This window comes from Centroberyx gerrardi, chromosome 3 (genome assembly GCF_048128805.1).
Source record: "Centroberyx gerrardi isolate f3 chromosome 3, fCenGer3.hap1.cur.20231027, whole genome shotgun sequence".
Lineage (NCBI taxonomy): Eukaryota > Metazoa > Chordata > Actinopteri > Beryciformes > Berycidae > Centroberyx > Centroberyx gerrardi.
In genome coordinates, this window is record NC_135999.1 from 18,357,233 (window position 1) to 18,375,023 (window position 17,791).

The 17,791-nt window shown below is 41.7% G+C and overlaps 1 protein-coding gene across 1 annotated transcript; it reads right to left on the minus strand.

The window, feature by feature from the left end:
• Positions 1-82: 82 nt before the first annotated feature.
• prkacab (protein kinase, cAMP-dependent, catalytic, alpha, genome duplicate b) lies at positions 83-16,413 on the minus strand. The gene is made up of 11 exons (XM_071927661.2): positions 16,002-16,413; positions 13,638-13,699; positions 12,439-12,567; positions 11,791-11,889; positions 9,067-9,149; positions 8,704-8,830; positions 7,702-7,797; positions 6,084-6,206; positions 3,792-3,851; positions 3,561-3,665; positions 83-3,432 (listed from the first exon to the last, which is right to left on the minus strand). Exons 1-11 carry the CDS (start codon positions 16,045-16,047, stop codon positions 3,307-3,309), a joined length of 1,056 nt encoding a protein of 351 aa, XP_071783762.1. The 5' UTR covers positions 16,048-16,413; the 3' UTR covers positions 83-3,306.
• Between the last annotated feature and the right edge of the window lie 1,378 nt (positions 16,414-17,791).

The window sequence follows — 17,791 nt, forward strand, 5'->3', positions numbered from 1 at the left end:
AAATATTACACTCCGTGTTTTCTTGTCACTGTTATTGTGACCTTAGACGCTTCCCTTTGCAGTTTGTGTGTGTTTGTGTATGTGTATGTGTGTAGGTATGTGTGTGTGGGAGGGGGGGGGGATAACATGGTTTACACTGGGGTCTCATTTCCCTAAAAAGTGCGACAGTATGTACCAGCATTGTGCCTGCATCGAGAGGAAGTTGTATCACTGCAAAAACATCGAGGAGACACAGAATAATATTGTATTATAACTTCAAACATTTGTCCATGATGATATAGGCTAGTCAACATTAAACTTGACATGAAGGAAATACAGCGAATGTGGAGTCGCAACAAGTGGTTTACAACAATATAATAATAATAATCATAATAATAATAATCATAATAATAATAATAAAATTGTGTTTGTAAATGAGTCCATAATGACCAATAGGCCTACTACTACTACTACAAGTAGGCGTCTAGCCACCCTCCACCTCCTCCCATCATATAGAACTGCTTATCTGTCCTATTCTTGCACAACCCAACTTTGTCTTGAGAGTGGTCAACAAAATTTGGAGTCTTTCAACTATTCCACCTCTGTGTATGAGAGAGATGGTCTGGCCGACTCAGTAGTTGAGCGTTGATTGTGCCGATGATCACTTGACTCACCAAGTGAAGAGTAATGAAGGGGAGGGAGGGGGAGGGCCACCCAAGCAGGAAGGATGCACCCTTTGGTCACAAGTTAGTACATGGTTGCTTTGCATGTGACTGTGAGTTCCTTTGATAGAAAACCAATCACTCTATAGCAAAAGCCTATTTACCAATACTAACATGTAGGGTATTGACTAGACATATAGGCTAGGTTAGACTGAAGGAGGGTGTTAATATGAAACAGATAATCCAGCCCATACTGCAAATTACTTGATAGTAGGCTACTATAAATACCATTCCATATCATCATAAATTTGTAATTCTAACAAAAGGCTAGCTACATTTTCCAGTAACTGAACTTGTCTTGGAAAGGAAGGACTCATTTTATTCAAAGACAGCTACAGATGAGACAAAAACCAAGGCACTCTTTGTTCTGTATTAAACAAATTAAAATACCTTAATTATGGTGGCACATTAAAATACAACTATAAAGAAGGCATTTTAATGTTTGAAACAGACAGCAGTGTCACTTGGTTTTATTTTATCAATTTTGAATTAACAACCCCTACAATGACCACCTCAGCCATCGCTTAAGTCCTTTGCCATCAGCGGCTATGAGGCATTGAACACCTGAAGTGCTATGCATGGTGCGTAGTAAACAGGCAAGTTGTATTCCCTGCAAGAAGTACATTTTTGTCTCTTCCTTCTCAGTACAAGCTCTGTCTACCTCCAGGTGGACCACCTTTTCCGAACTTGTTGAAAGGAATGCCAGTCATCATTACATCATTACAACACCACATGAAAAAAAAAACCCAAAACAAAATAAAACAAAAACTGTGCATGTGTTTTAAACATAAAAATGGGAATAAATTTGCCGATAAGTGAGACTGTCACATGGAATGTGGTCCAACTTAGCAGGTGGCACGAGGAGAAGGCTGGGTGCTGGGGAGATGAACGCAGACGCAGGTTTCTATAAAAGACCTTAAGGCCAAAGCACATTATCCAGACCGCCACCGATGACTGGTCAAAGTGCTTTGGTGACTGACAGCCAGAAGCAGTTTGAGGTAGTCTGCCTCAGACGGTCTCTTTCAGTGGGAATGGCTGATTCAATATGCAGAATGAACGTCAGTCGTCAGTGAGCTGTGGGCAGAGCCAGCCAGTCATCCAGGTGTTTTTAAGACCGAAGAGAGCTGTCGAGTTAGCAAAACCAAATCTACTGAATGGGTGAAAATTGTGGAAGACACTAACTGAAAGTCTAAATTTCCCCTAAATTTCCTCTTAATTCTGCCCATAACTATTTAAATTCCCGTATCTGTATCCTAAGAGAGTGTTAAGCACGTATTCCTTATCTGCTGATCGTAATGCTTCATATAGATAGAATGTCTATATTAAGTGATATGTTCAAACCTGAGATACCATTTTGTTATGGCGTGCCATCACAACACCATTAAAACTGAGATATTTTCGGTCCCTTATCCACATTTCCTTGTTAGTTAGCATAACATGATATAATTGGAAACACTGGAATCTCTAATAACATTTAAAATTGAGTGCTGTAGATATGCGCAAAGCCTGGCTATGCTAATGGTGATAATGCTATTACCTAAACAAGTATAGATGGAGTTAAACCGTAAACTTAACTGTAAGTGAATTTACTTTCCCCTTACGTTTCCCCTTAAATTTCTCAAAAGGAAAAGGAAAAACAACTTTATCTGCATCTTGAGTCATTTTCACATACATATTCTTTACCTGCTGATTATAATGCTTCAGTTATGGCATGTCAATGAGTGCTACTCACACCTGAGAAGCCATTTTGTTGGCTCCGCGAGAAAGGGTGCCTATTTTTTTCTTAACAAGTGTCACTGATTGAAAATTGTTTGAGCATACAATAAATCAAGTTACTTGTTTTTTGTTATTTATAACAGCCTTTTGGCTCAGCTTGGCCAAGCGTGCCAATAACTCTGGAGGACATTGTCTAGAGCTTAAAAGGGTAAAGGATTAAACAGTTAAGGGAAAATTAAGACATGATTGCAAAACTTAAAACAATTTGAGCTAAAAGTGCATATGTATGGTAAATCAAATTTGATTCACTACAATTTTCATTTTAATGCTACTACTTGCTCACCTGGGAAAGGGCAAGCTGGCCAGTTATTAGCTTAAGATCATGCTATTTAATGTTGTCAAAATGTTTGTGCAGACTGAGACCAAAACTTGTACAAGAGTCGGTGGGCTTAATGAAATGACCAATAGATTGCAGCAGACTGACTGATTTCCCTATCTTGTGTTGCAAGGTTGGATAAAAGAAAGAACAAAAGAGTAGGGAAGATCTTGGGTGAAAATATGTAGAGGCAACTCTAAGTAACAGGGGTTCCCAACACCCATGAATCTCAAGCACACCTTCATTACAAAGGGATTCATAAATAAGACAGAATAATAAATAAAATACAAAAGAAATGCAACGGAAAAGGCAACACTGCTGGTTATCAGTCTCCTTGCTCTTTTTTTCCCCCTCTATCCCTTTTTTCCTCTGTCTGTCGCTGGTGCTTGTGATTGGACAGGAGACAGTACTCTCTCCTCACATCTCCCTCTTGACCAGCCTTCCTTTTGCTCTCCCTATTTCCCTCTCTCCCTCCTCTCTCTCTCTTTCTCTCTCTCTCTCTCTCCTTACACTCTAGAACTCAGCAAACTCCTTGGCACATTTCTCAGTGAAGGAGATGCGGATCTCCTCCTCTTCATAGTCATCAAAGTTGCTGGTGTCGCCTGGTCCTTTAAACTTGGGGACGAAGGGAGCTTCCACCTACACACAGATAAAAACACCTGTTGAAAAACAAACTTAACATTGGGACAGTCGCACATCTACACAGCATACACACACATACGCACGCACACACACACACACACACACGCACACACACACACACAAACCTTTCTCTGGTAGATGGCAATCCAGTCAGTGGTTGCAAACCACTTGTGTCCCTTGATGTCATTGACCCCATTCTTGAGGTTCCCATAACGTTTTGTGAGATCCACCTGGTGATAAAACCAATACATTTCCTTCACTTTTACATTACAATGAACAGAGAACATAAACAGAACAAATGGTAGGTCTTAAGTCAAAATGGCTGTGAGATAAGACAAAAGATCGATTTTTTTCACCTGTAGCAGGTTCCTCAGGAGGTCCTTCAGGTCCGAACTGAAGTGAGATGGAAAACGCACCTGGGACAGAAGAGATGGTCAGTGAGAGGAAGGAGGCAGCAGCAGCCTAAAAGTCTGAGACCCGGGCATGTGACCACAAGTTTGCCATTATGAATCCCTGCACAAGCTGAGGAAATCTGGGTAGAGAAAGTGCAAGACTAACGCTCTCACCTCCCTCAACCATTGTGCTGGACAGTTCCCAAGTGTGATTGTGTGGAACAAAATTAATTTGATTAACAGTATCGTTGAAAAAGAGCATGCATGCTCAGCAAACTTTTCCTGAATAAAAAAGGAGGAAGGAGAGTGAGGGAGTCAGTTTTGATTTTCAAGCTTGAGCGGTCTGTTCTTTAAGGAGGCAGTTTGACCATGTAGGCATAGAGCATTCTGATTTGATTCACAATTTATGACCGGCACTATGAGCAAGCAGAAGCTGTTTACATGTGCCCATGTGTACAGCAGGGCTTGGGAATGTCAAACTCTTTGCTAGTGTGATTCCTCAGGAATGGCAGAGGACTGAAATATTTTTGGTCCAAGCCCAGGGGATAATCCAATTGCTGATTAATTTATTTGGCATAATACACCTGAAATATGCCAGGAAAGCAGCAAAGACAGTCAGACCACACCCAAGAATCGCAAAATTCAAAATGTAGGCGTAGATAACAAACAAATAGAAATTAAAATGAGGCAAGACACAGGGAGAAAATGAGAGCTTTTTACAGTGTTTTCTCTTCCATTGTTCAGCTAAGGCCTAATAAATTGAATCAGTTTCAAACAAGAAAATTAGCATGAAATACCTAAAGTAAGTACCATGAATAATTAGATTTTATTTTGACTGGCATGAAATCTATCAAGATTAATCAACTTAAAGAAGCTCAAGGGAATATTTACAAGGTCAAAGTATTACAGTTACGGTATATCAGTGATATTACTAGCCTAGCATAATGTCCTTGATCTGAGAGTAAACATCAGAAACCATGGTGCTGTGCCTAAGAGAAAGGTTTAGTTAGGCATAGAAATTTGCAAATCTGAAATGAAACAACAGCAACATACTTAAACGTTAAAGCAATACTGCACTTTGGAAGAACATTGTCACTTTTCAGTACACAAATCTCAACAGACGTTCAAGAGCAGTCAACTTTCAACATTTGCCATCCTGGGTCTCTGCTGGTTGCGACTAGAATTCATGATTTTTTCCCCAGCTCTCTCTATATACTGTATATACTGATAGCTGTAAACAGGCAAAAGTACTTCTTGAAAAATATGTTCTGGGACACAAAGTGAAAAAGTTTTACCAAAACCAGGTTTTAATTTCCCTTGTTTGCATATGTGATATATTTTTTTTTAGGCTTTAAAGTAATAATCCGTGACACCTTCATATAAATAAATGTCCACTTTTGCACTCTCTATCGCTGATTGATGTAACACAATATTCATCCTACACCCGGTTCATGAAAGCTTTTACATTTGCTGTCCTAAACACCTGGTGCTGGGCAGGTTTTTCCCAGGATAAAAATCTTCTGGTGCACAGGAACTGATGCATTATACATTTTCGGCAGCAGCGACAGCAGTTTGTTTGGAATAAATAGAAGAAGAACTCGGTAGTTAATATGACTAGTGAAAGCCACAATGGCTGAGCAGACAAAGAAAAGAGCGCCACCTACAGAAACTCAAACTTTATCAACAGGAACTCTAAGGAAAAATACGTTGCAGTACTGATTGATAGGTGATGTCTGGTAGGTGCAGTGCAAAAACACCACAGCAATGACCAATTATTACCAAAATCCAAAAAGGAGGAACTTGCGGATTACCACTTTAAATAAAGTACGTGATTGGTGTTGACTACTTGTCCCAAGAGAGACAAATATTGAAGGATGACCATTAATGAACTTCTATAGACATATATACGGTAGAAAATGAAAATGTTCTACCAAAGAAAAATATCACTGTCATTAAAACTTGTTTCTTCCTTAAAGGGAAACCAAACACAATGTAACCTGTGATGCAAGTTACCTGTTTTGTCATGGTTTGTCATGGATCAGCCAATAGCAACCTTTAAGATAAGCCTATTAAAGCTGCTAAAACAAAACGATGATGTACATTACGTACCACATAACTTTGCAGTGGAAAAGAATGTGTGGGACTGACCCAGACAGATATGCTCCCTGTCAGGGAAAAACTCCTAAGGCTATCCGGAGACACATTTTCCAGACAGAGACACGGCACACAGTGGTAATCAGTGAGGGTCGAGCTCACCTTCCCTGACACGATCTTTTCATAGATCTGAATGGGCTGGTCAGCAAAGAAAGGAGGATACCCTGCTGCCATCTCGTAGATGAGTACGCCCAGTGCCCACCAGTCTACTGCCTTGTTATAACCCTGGTAGAAAAGAGGGTGAGATGAGTCTGATGATAATAAAAACAGCAACAACAACAACAATAACAACTTTATACAGCACTTACAAAGTTACTTATAGAAGTTAGAGTGTTTAACAAACAAGCAAAACTGAAAAAAAAACAGCAATAATGAGAAAGAAGAAAAACATTGCAGGATAAAACATGCAAGTCAAATTATGAAAAGGCCTTTTTGTATGAGATGGTTTCCAGTAATGATTTAGCCAGTCTAAACTCCTCGGGCAGCCTAGTCGCCCTGACAGCAAAAGCCAAATAAACTTTTATCTTTAGCCTAAACTTAGGAACTACCAAGAGAGCCGTGTGTGAGGTAAGGCTGCACTCGGGCTCATAAGGGGTTGAAAGGTCAGAGAGGCCTTGACGAGCCTTAAAAGTTATCAACAAAAGCTTGAAATCATCTAAAGACAGACAACAGACAGACAACAAATGTAGGGATGCCAAACTGTAATATGGCCCCTTCTCTTAGTCCGGGTCAAAAGCCTTGCTGTGGCATTTTGTACAATCTGGAGCCGTGCCATGGTTTGTTGGTTAAGACAGGTAAATAGTAGAGTAATAATAGAGTTGGAGAAAACATAACTGATTTAACTTTTTGGAATGTTGCTCAAGGTTTAAACTTGTCAAAGATGACATTATCTGTTAAAGGACCAAGAAAACACTGAATTTGTCTTGAAATGCATTCCAGATCAAGAACTTCAGTTTTGTCAGTTTAATTTCTGAGACATTCAGTCCTGAACATCAACTAAACAGTGATGTAATATAGCTAAATCACTTAAGTCACTGGGTTTTACTGACTATGCCCCTGAATATCATTGGCATTAAAATGGGGGGCAATGCCGTGCTGGTAGCTGATTTGGCCAAATGGTAGCATTATATGGTAAGAATAAAACTGCACCTAGAATTGAGCCTTGAGGTACACCACATATAATTAAAGAGTAAACACGGTCACCAACGGAAACCCAAAATGTTCTACTTGACAGGTAAGATGAGAACCATTCCAGGGCAGACCCAGATACCAACCCACTGCCTCAGTCTATCAATGAGAAAGTCATGCTCATTGGTGTCAAACACTGCACTTAGCAGCACTAGCACAGAGCTTGCATGTGCATTCATCAGGAGATCAACAATAACTTTCAGAAGGGTGGATTCAGTGCTATGTTGCTGGCGAAACCCTAACTGTTTTTTTTTCAAAACTGTTGTTTCTTTCCATAATCACTAAGTGTTGCTTTTAAAGTACTTTCTACCTAATTTAGATAAAAGGCAATTTAGAAACAGGCCTTTCTAAAATACTATAGATCCAATCTGTACAAGTGTTGTGATTATGCCAACTTAAATTAGCATATGTTTTTACTTTGTGCAACCAATCATTTTGTAAAAGTAAATGGTGAATGTGTAATTTTGGAAATAAATTTTTTCTAGTTAGCTGACAGTACACAGAAATATAAAAGGCCTCAATGGTGACTCACTTTGCTGAGAATAATCTCTGGGGCCAGATATTCTGGGGTGCCACACAGTGTCCAGGTCCGCCCCTTTACACGTTTCGCGAAGCCAAAATCTGTCACCTGAGAGAGAAAAAGACCAATGACAGACAATGAGGGGGGAGAGAGAGTGAGAGAAAGACAGATAAGCAGACCTCCTCATTCAGAGTGTGTTCAACCTGCTTGAGCCTCATCACATGAAAGGCAGGGAGGGAGGGAAGAGAGAGTGAGAGAGAGAAAGAAAGAGAGAGAGAGAGAAAGATATATATATATATATATATAGAGAGAGAGATAGATAGAGAGAGAGAGAGAGAGAGAGAGAGAGAGAGAGAGAGAGAGAGAGAGAGAGAGAGAGAGAGAGAGAGAGAGAGAGAGAGAAAATCTGGGGAAACAATCGTTCTCCAGTTGTTATTTCATTGTTTACCACTGGAGGCCAGTAGAGTCTGTGCTATAGGCCAGCGCCAGTGTGGCAGAATGCTATTCTGCAAATGCTGATAATACTGGAGTGATAAATGTCCTGCCACCACCACCATAGTTGCACTTGTGCAGTCACTGGGCAGTTGTTGATAGTTGATATACGACTGAGGGTATGCTTCTGTAGAGCTAAAAATCGTTATGTCATTACAGATTCGGGGGTGGGGCAAACTCTTCTATGTTGTTTCCATCTATGGGAGGCAGCACTGAACATTCACTAACACAGCCCATAATGTCCTAAGGCACAGGAACTGCATATTTGAAAACTGAAATTCAGTGGTATTCCCCTTTAAGTTTTTTGGTTCTCCTGTAAAGTTGGCAATAATCCACTTAAAAAAATGATGGCTATGGAGGATTTTGTGCCAAAATACAATAAATAAATAAATATGCCTTCATGAAATAATTCTATGCAACCTTAGATAGAGATAAACTGTACATAGTGTTGTGTCAGTATTATACTGAATCTAAATTTGTCAGGGCTAAATGGAATGTAGCCCTGCATCAGGGGTTATTCACCTGTATGTAGCCCTGTTGGTCTATGAGCAGGTTCTCAGGTTTCAGGTCTCTGTAAATCAGGTCCAAAGCGTGCAGGTACTCAAAGGTCAGAACGATCTGAGCTGCGTAGAACCGAGCATGAGGCTCACTGTACACACATGTGCACACACACGCACACACACACACACACACACACACACACACACACACACACACACACACAGGGACATGGACAGAGAAAGAGAAATTCAGTGGAGTGTACAGTATAGAATATAACAGTGCTCGATGACATGGGAGAAATGTCAAAATGAAACCACAATTCACTTGTGTGTGTGCCTACAAAATGCCTCTGTGCTGCGCACTCCACTGCAAACAGGCACTAACCTAAATCTGCCAATTCTCCGTAGATGGGAGAACATCTCTCCACCTGGTACATATTCCATCACCATGTACAGGTTAGTGTTGTCCTGGGGAAGACAGAAGAGCTGTTAGTGACACACGCACGCACACACACACACACACACACACACACAAACACAGAGCTTGGGCAACCAGACATCAGGGATCACAATAGAGTAGACATGGAGTAGACTGAAAGGCCCCAGGCAATTTCTAATTTATTTAAAATTCAACTAATACTTAATCTACTGACCATTATTTAATTTATTATAAAAGGTCTAATTATTATAACAATCAAGTTTTTCAATAAAAAATAATTGTTCTGTCCATCATAAGTTAAGTTGGGTGACCAAAAGTTTAGATTTCCAAAGCCTGTTTTTTCTAACATTTCTTACCTGCCTCAGATGCTCTAGTGGGCATAAATAACATTGGCTTTGTTTACATACAGGGACTATTCCATTGTTGACCTGATTAGTCAAGTAACCTGGGGCCTGTCTCATGAAGCAAATGGGTTAGCAAGCTAACTTTGGGCTTAACCCTGGCTTTTTGGTCTCATGAAGGTGGCTCACTTTAGAGCAGGGTTGATCACCATGGTAACTTGGGCTGCACACCTAACCAGAGCAGCGTATGTTCAGGCGATCGGATCCGAACACATAAAAAGCCCACCTCCTCACCAATCAAATCTCTGGAAAAACATCATCGCCATTCCTAGAGACTCCCATGGACTTTTCAAAATAACCTTTATTGCAACAATCCCATTAACAAAATCCAATATGAACAGAAACACTGCATTCAAATGAGGACAAGTAAAAGGAACTGTACAGGAGGAAACTATTGAATTAACAGATAGTAAGAAGGGCTGTTCGCCTAGCGACAGTGTTTAGAGACGAGCAGAACTACTTCGCTTTCCACTGTGATTTATTATATCAGAGATATCATAAATGTTTGTAGTGTTTCCAGGTTATTTGTCCACTCTATAAAAGAGGGCTTCTAACTGCAATTTACTGTTGAATATTAAGTGTGATGAAATTCTTTCATAGGATTCCAGAGAGTGATTGGTTCAGTAGATTGCACTCATATTCCATCACCGCAGCCCTGGGGAACATGAGGCCGACTTTGTGAATAGAAATTCTCTTCACAGCCTCAATGTGACGACACAATATTGTATCAATGAAAAGCTTGCCCACTGTACCTTAATGACAGGGGCAGTGATAAGCCTATTAATTTACACATTTACACTATTTGCAATTTTCCTCCTGCAATCCTCTCTAGCCTCGGCAGCAGCAGTGTTACTTTTCACTGTTATAATGTTTTTGTATTGTTCTTATTTATTCATTATAATAGTTTGTTCTTCTTGAGAGAAGAACACAAATGTTGGTATTCCATTTCTTTCCCATACCCACTTTTACAGTCTATTTAATGTGCGGAAATAGTCAGCAGCATATTTACATAATCCCACAATTATTTATAGTCTTGCTTTTATTGTTTGATTATTTTATTATTTAAGTTTTATTGCTTATTTTTATATTCTAGTTGTGTGCTTATATTGTATTTCCTTTTCCCCGCTGAAATCTACTGCTTTTGCCATTACAATGACCTAATTTCCCCATGGGGATCAAGAAAGTTTCATCTTATCTCGTCTTATCTTAAATACGCTGCTCTGGATCGGTCCGTGTTGCATGTGATTGACTATTTGTAACAAACCCCGCCCCTTTTCTGCAAACACACTCATAGCTGGATTGGAAAGTCCTGAGTAAACAGAGCGAATTGATAACCACCTTCATGAGACCGGTTGGCCAGGATCGCCATGTTTGGTTTTGTGTAGCCAGTTAACGCAAAGACACCCTGACTATGTTGAACTTGCTTCGTCAGACAGGCCCCTGGTTTTGGTCGACGCATGTAAACATCATAACACTAACCAGATAAGCTCATGTGTTTTTTCTGGTGGACTGTTCCGTCTGTGGGCAGGACTACACGGGTGGACAGGAATATTCTGTTAATAGGTTTATTTGTGGCAGCAGGGATACTCAATCCCAGGGCATCAAAGGTGCATCTAAACAGCTTAACCTGAATAAGGCCTTAAGTGGAGTGTGGCCAATAGCTGGGTTACTCTGTGCAGGTAAAAGTAGCCACTGACAGGTGGGACTTGAAAGTGAAATGACAAGGTCTATGTAGGCATAGCAGAAGTGTGTGTGAGAAAGTTGTTGGTCTTTGTCTCAAAACCAGTACATTGTAAGTCTCCCACGTTGGTATTATTTTGTCAGTTTGGGAAGTTATAGCTCTATAGTTCAAATAAATTACAGCAAACACAGATGTGACATAAAATCAGGAATGTAAAAAATACTATATTCTTTACACTGTAGAAAGCCAACAGTTTTTGAGGCGCTTAGTTGAATGACAGCTGAGCAGTGCGTACCTACAGTTGGCTATCCACCTCTACACACTCATGGTAGCCAGATGCTTAACTGCTCACTTGTCACAGATAATTAGGTCTGCCAGTATAACACATCTTTTTTTTTTTTGCATTTAAAGGACCGCCTTCAAAAACATTTAAAAGAGAGAGACCACTAGCCAGTTGAAGGCTAGTATCGGAGATTGGCGATAGAGAGGAAGATGATGAGAGGATGGGGGGGAATCCAGCCAATCACTCATCCTTAACACACACCCACGCACAAGACTTCCACACACACAATTTAACATCCTCGGTACCTTGAAGGAGTACTCTACTCGCACCAGAAAAGGAAAGCTGACAGCCTGTAGAATCCTCTTCTCATTCAGAGTGTGTTCTATCTGCTTGAGCTTCACCACCTGAGAGAGAGAGAGAGAGAGAGAGAGAGAGAGAGAGAGAGAGAGAGAGAGAGAGAGAGAGAGAGAGAGAGAGAGAGAGAGAGAGAGAGAGGAAGAAAGAGAGAAGAAGAAGTGAGAAGGTACCTAAATGCCAATATGCCAGTGCTCTCCCAATTTTATATATATTATATATTATAGCGGTTTCAAAATGCTCTGAACCCTTATAGTCTGCCCCCTATAGGATGCAACAGCCTCTGTACAGGGTTCCAACACATTATTAAATTTCATGACATGCATTGCATGGCCAACATATGACAGCATCTATGGTCAAATGTTGCATTGTTTTGGTGAATAGCTCATTTCCAGATGTCCAAGGTCTTGTTTTGGCTATGTACACCTGTCACCTGGGACTTCTATAATTTATTTAGCATATTACTGCTTAGACACTTGGCTGGCTGAAGATAAGATATTGAACAGATAGTCATGACATTTCAAAAATGTTTCGGACACGTTTCATTCTCCATACATGTCTCAGGCCTGATGAGCTCCTGACCCCTGACCCAAGCTGACCTTCTGCTTGTTGAGGATCTTCATGGCATAATGCTGTCCCGTTTCTCTGTGCTTCACCAGCATGACGCGGCCAAACGAACCCGTGCCCAGGGTTTTCAACCTCTCAAACTGCTCCAGGCAAGCAGTGTTCTGAACACAGACAAGACAAAGAGGGTTAGTAGATTTTTGTGAAAATGGGACTATTGGAGACTGACCGGGGGTCTAAGATAGCCTGGTGAGGATTGGAGTTAAGGAGCAGCCTTGTGTAAACCTTTTCTTTTTCTTTTGCTGTATTTACTTTTCATGTGTTTGTATGTATTTGTTCATGTATGTGTGTGTATATGTGGTATAGTATGTGTGTACTATATATGTACTATATATGGTACATATGTACAAATCTATATATAGTATGCAATATATACTATATGTATAGTGTATTTATACATAGTGTGCATGTTGAATATATTGTATATATACAGAATATTGACATAGATCCCATGGATATTTGATTTTCTTGAATGTGCCCGTAAAATCTACCTTGTTTGAGCAAAACAAGAACATGTTGATGAAAAAACATGAGGGTTCAATCCACTTGCACGGAAACATACAATGGCCTGCTAGCTGCTGGGCAAGGAAAGCATCCAGTGTAAACGAGGGCAGGAAACAAACCTTTTCATCCACAATGGTTGGTGGATCACATAATTCATTAGCTAGCCTACTTCCTCTATTTCACCACCCAAATATATTAAAAGCTATCGCAAGAAATGGGCGTTATTTATCCATGGAGGTCACAATTATGACTAGGCTGCAATCTTTTCACAGAGACTAAATAATCTTAGACAGCATCCTAAACACAAAAGCTGGTGTTAATATCCCACCCTTGTGTAAAGACATACAAAGAGAGGCCTATGAGAAGGCTGCATACACACGTGATGAAAGAAAACATGCTACATGCTTGTCCCCACACACACAGCCCTATATGAACTTGGCATCTTTGATCAAATTAACATCTGCACATTGTAGTAGATTGTATGTATTTCAACACATGCTGAGTACTACACCAACAAACCTATGTTTCTTCTTTTTAGTGTCACAAATGGAATCTATTTTATAACACCACACACAGTGCTAAAATCTCACATTCATATCCTGTTGTATGCACTAAGGCCTAAACACACACACACACACGCACGCACACACACACACACACACACACTAACCTGTGCAGGGTTCTCCCACTTCTTGAGGAAGTCCTCTTTGGCTTTAGCAAGGAACTCCTTGACTGTGAAAGAAGAACCATCACAGTGTTTACAGAAGAAAAGCTTTATCGGTGTGTGTGTGTGTCTCTGTGTGTGTGTGTGTGTGTGTGTGTGTGTGTGTGTGTGTGTGTGTGTGTAGGAAGAGAGTGACAAAGAGACCAGGAGATGGGCAGGATATTCTCTACATTTTCCAGACTCCATTATGGAGAGCTGAATGTTAGGCCTATAAGCTTTTTAAAGGGGAATACCAGTGTCATAGAGTTATAGCCCATTTACTACTGTCTGCGTCTAGTTTACATTTCCCCAATCATTTTGCAATGTATGCCAATATATGTCATTTTTTAGATACTTTTTGTGCATTTTTTGATGGCTATAGAGAGAGAAACAAGGAAAATTGGGAGACAGGAAGTAAGCTGTGCCAAAGGTCCCAGGCTGGATTCAAACCCAGGTTGTCATGGCGACATGGTATGCGCCGTAGCCCACTGAGCCTACTCGTTTTTCCACCGTTTTTTAAAATACGAACTTTATGGTGTCAAAGCAAACTTGAAATGAACTGCTGTCCCAGGTAACAGAGATGCCCCAAATAAGAAGACAAAGACGTGATAATAAAGATTGTAAAGCAGCATGTTTTTAAGCACGTGCAATTTTCAAGTCTGTGGAAGTTGTTTTTCATACTATATAAAAATGAATGGCAGCAAATGGCTTCTTCTGAAGGTAGGAGAACAAACCCTGATATCTCAAACTATGCTAATTGCTTACTTTGGCTAACGTTTAGGCTTGGCCTCAGATATTTCCTCAATTGGACGGCTGGGAAAATGTGGGTGAGGAAAGTGAACGAGCAACACTCTCCTCTCCCTCAACAACTACTTGCCTTTGAGCAAGGCACTAAACCCTCAACTGCTGCAGGGGAGCTGTTCAGTGGCCCACAGTAGAAGACTTGTTATAATGGGCAGCTCCCGGGTGTGAATGTGTTGAACTGTATGAATGTGAAGCAAGGTGTCGCTGGAAAAGAGCAAGCCTGGTCAGTCAGATTTCCCTCGATAAATAAAGGTTAAATAAGAAAAAATAATAATCAATCTCTACTGTTACCCCTCCCCTTCTATTTGTATGTGCACTTCTTCCTCCATCTCTCAGCGCTTGTTCACCATCATAAACTTTCTTTTTGCCATCCGTCTCTTTTTGAGTCTGTATAACAACAGTGTCTAGTTGGGAGGACACAGTTTCAATCATGATGCACTGTTACAGCATACACACACATGCACTCTATGCTAACATGGTGATAGCTGTACATACATGTTTATAGTGTCTATATTCAGGTAGGTTTGAGTATGAGATATACACACACAGGTTCATGAGAATGCAAGGTTGAATTAGGTGTTTTATCAACACACTTCTCTCAAAAATACTCACTGAAGCCAGGAATGAAAGATAACATAAGATAACACACATCTTATTAAAAGAAAAGAGCTAAGAAAATAACTCTAACTTCTAGCTACATGACAGAGATTCTCCACTAATGATGCAGCCATTCTTGCACTGGACTTCTGTGCAGCAGACACGCTCAGACAGCTCAGCAGAGACAGTCTGCCTGTTTGGGACCCCGTCAACACATACCAATTACATGTTCTTGGAGTTCACCCACAGAAAGTTTCAGTAACATTGCTGTCCATAGCAGTGGAGCAACAGGCCTAGAGCGCTTTGGGAATATCTGACATAGATTGTTCTGATCTTGCCAATATTTCAGTGAAGATGGCAACTGCTAGCAGCTTACAAATGCAGTAGGCCTAGGCTGTTTTAGCCAGACAAAGTGATTCTGGAGCTCAGAGAGGGATTTTGGTTATGAGGGCAGCACTTACAGCTCAATCCCACCTCAGCATTTACTGAACTCTAGTCAAAAACGTCAACACAATACACAAGGCCTAAGGATTATTTGAACAGAAACCCCTTTCACAACTATAATTTTGATGTGACTGCTATGGCCGTTATAGGGTATTTCCCATTCAATGTATGTGTGCTACTGAATTTGACTTGATTACATTCAGATTCTTGGCAGTTTGAATTACACAAGCTGAATCGTTTGCACTAAGGACTAGTCATGGACGGACACAAGTGGATTTAAAAGAATTAGGAAAGCGGGACTACCCATATAGGCCTCTTTAATTAATAGTCTACAGTAGGTATATGGCTTAGTTAGTGCCTGTATGCAAGTGTGAGCTTAACACTTGGTGTCATAATATGTCTCATATGGTTTCTGGCATTCGTAAGAGGTTGTAATATCATCCATGCTGGTACTGCTCAGGATGATGCACTGACGACGGTACCCACCGCTTTCCATCTCGCTGCCCTTCCTGGCCGTGGGCGCGTTGCCCATGATGACAACTTGTCGACGGACGATCCGTGGCTCTCTATCCGCCCTGCAGCCTCCCCAAGCCGGCCCGAGCCCGATGAGGTTTTAACGTATTTCCTAAATCCAACCGTCTCTAACGTTAGAGGTCTTGATTCTTTAATAGCTTGACAGCTGTTGTTGCGGTGCCAAGGCGCGATGGGATAGTGCAGCGGGCTCACTCACTCCACGGTCAGCAACAACCGGCGACTGATAACAAAAAAAGCAGAATGACCCGAGCTTGCAACCATACGGAGCTATCAGAGACCTTGTGGTATCTCGGTCGCTGGGGCTTCGCTGGACTGTCAGGCCGAGCTCAGCGCAGCTAGCCTGACGCGGATCCAGTCTTCGCCTGTCCCTCCTTGCAGCCCCCGCCGAGGCCCCCCGGCTCCCCACCTCTCCCCAGCCCAAAAAACGCTAATACTGATGGTGGGGGGGGCAATATTATCAATCGAAAGCTAGCCACTTTTCGTTCCCGAACCCGGCTTTAAAAATTAAATCTCAGTGGGCCCGACGACGGTGGGAATTCGCCTAAATCAACATTGGCCCCCCGTAGCCTCGGAGACGAGCGAGATGACGGAACTACAGCCGAGCGAACGTCCCGCCTACTCGCTAGAATCAGGGATGATTGACAGTTGGAGCAAGAAAAAGGATTGGCCACCTGTCTACAGAGCCAGAGCCATTGGCGCTGTGATTGGCCATTCACAATATGTCAACAACGGAAAACGTCCCGCCCCACAAAAAGGAAGCCAGGGACGTCACCGATTATTTTCCTCCCGACGACGTACTCGCCCACTTTCTCCCGTTCTCTCCTCTATTGGCTTGGCGCGACTGAACCGTGGGAATCTCGGTGGATGCAAGGATGTCTATTGGCTGTCAGTGGTTGGCAGGAATGGCCTCGCACGCACACCCCCCCCCTCCTTCCCCCAACCGAGGCGACTGATACACGTTTGGGTGAGTGACGTCAACCGCGAGCTATTTTTAGGAATGTTGGTCAGAATTTAATGCACGCGCGGCGCGATCTGGCAGGACTTCCAAACAGAGCTGAAAGGGGGATGCACGGAAGAGTTTGTCTGGTGCTGGAGCGGGAGGAAAATAAATCACAGGAAATAAGACAATCTGATTCAATCGCTATTAGATGAAAACACACTAGGCCACATTCTGGCTGTGTTCCAACGACCGATACAGCCAGAATCCTCCGATAGGGAATGGAAGCATCTCTGTAGCCTCCTCACTCGCATCCCATCTTAATATACTAGTAGTTGACAGGTGATGCGGCATATTATGATCTTGATGACACAAATGTGCACTGTTTTACATGCCACATAGACATCAGCAGTGTACCCTCGGCGTCATATACATTTACTAAGCCTTGCAGATTGGTGCAGACAGAGGAGAAGCAGAACTTGAAGAAATTGATTGTGGAAACAGATGGATGGATGGATGGATGAGTTAGTTCCTTCAAGTAAAAAAGGATAAAATGAGCGACAGCAGACAGCCCCCCTCCCTTTCTCACTGCAGTTGCCTAGCAACTTGAGGCTAGAGTGAAAATGGAGTGATGCTGCTGCATTTTATGAATGAAATTGGAAAAAGAGCCAGATAGGGAGGGGGAAGAGTGGGCTGACACACACACACACACACACACACACACACACACACACACAGAGTGCTGAGTCTCGCCGCTGCTGCGCTTCCTTCACCGCCTTCCTGACTAGTCAAGGTGGAAAGCAGT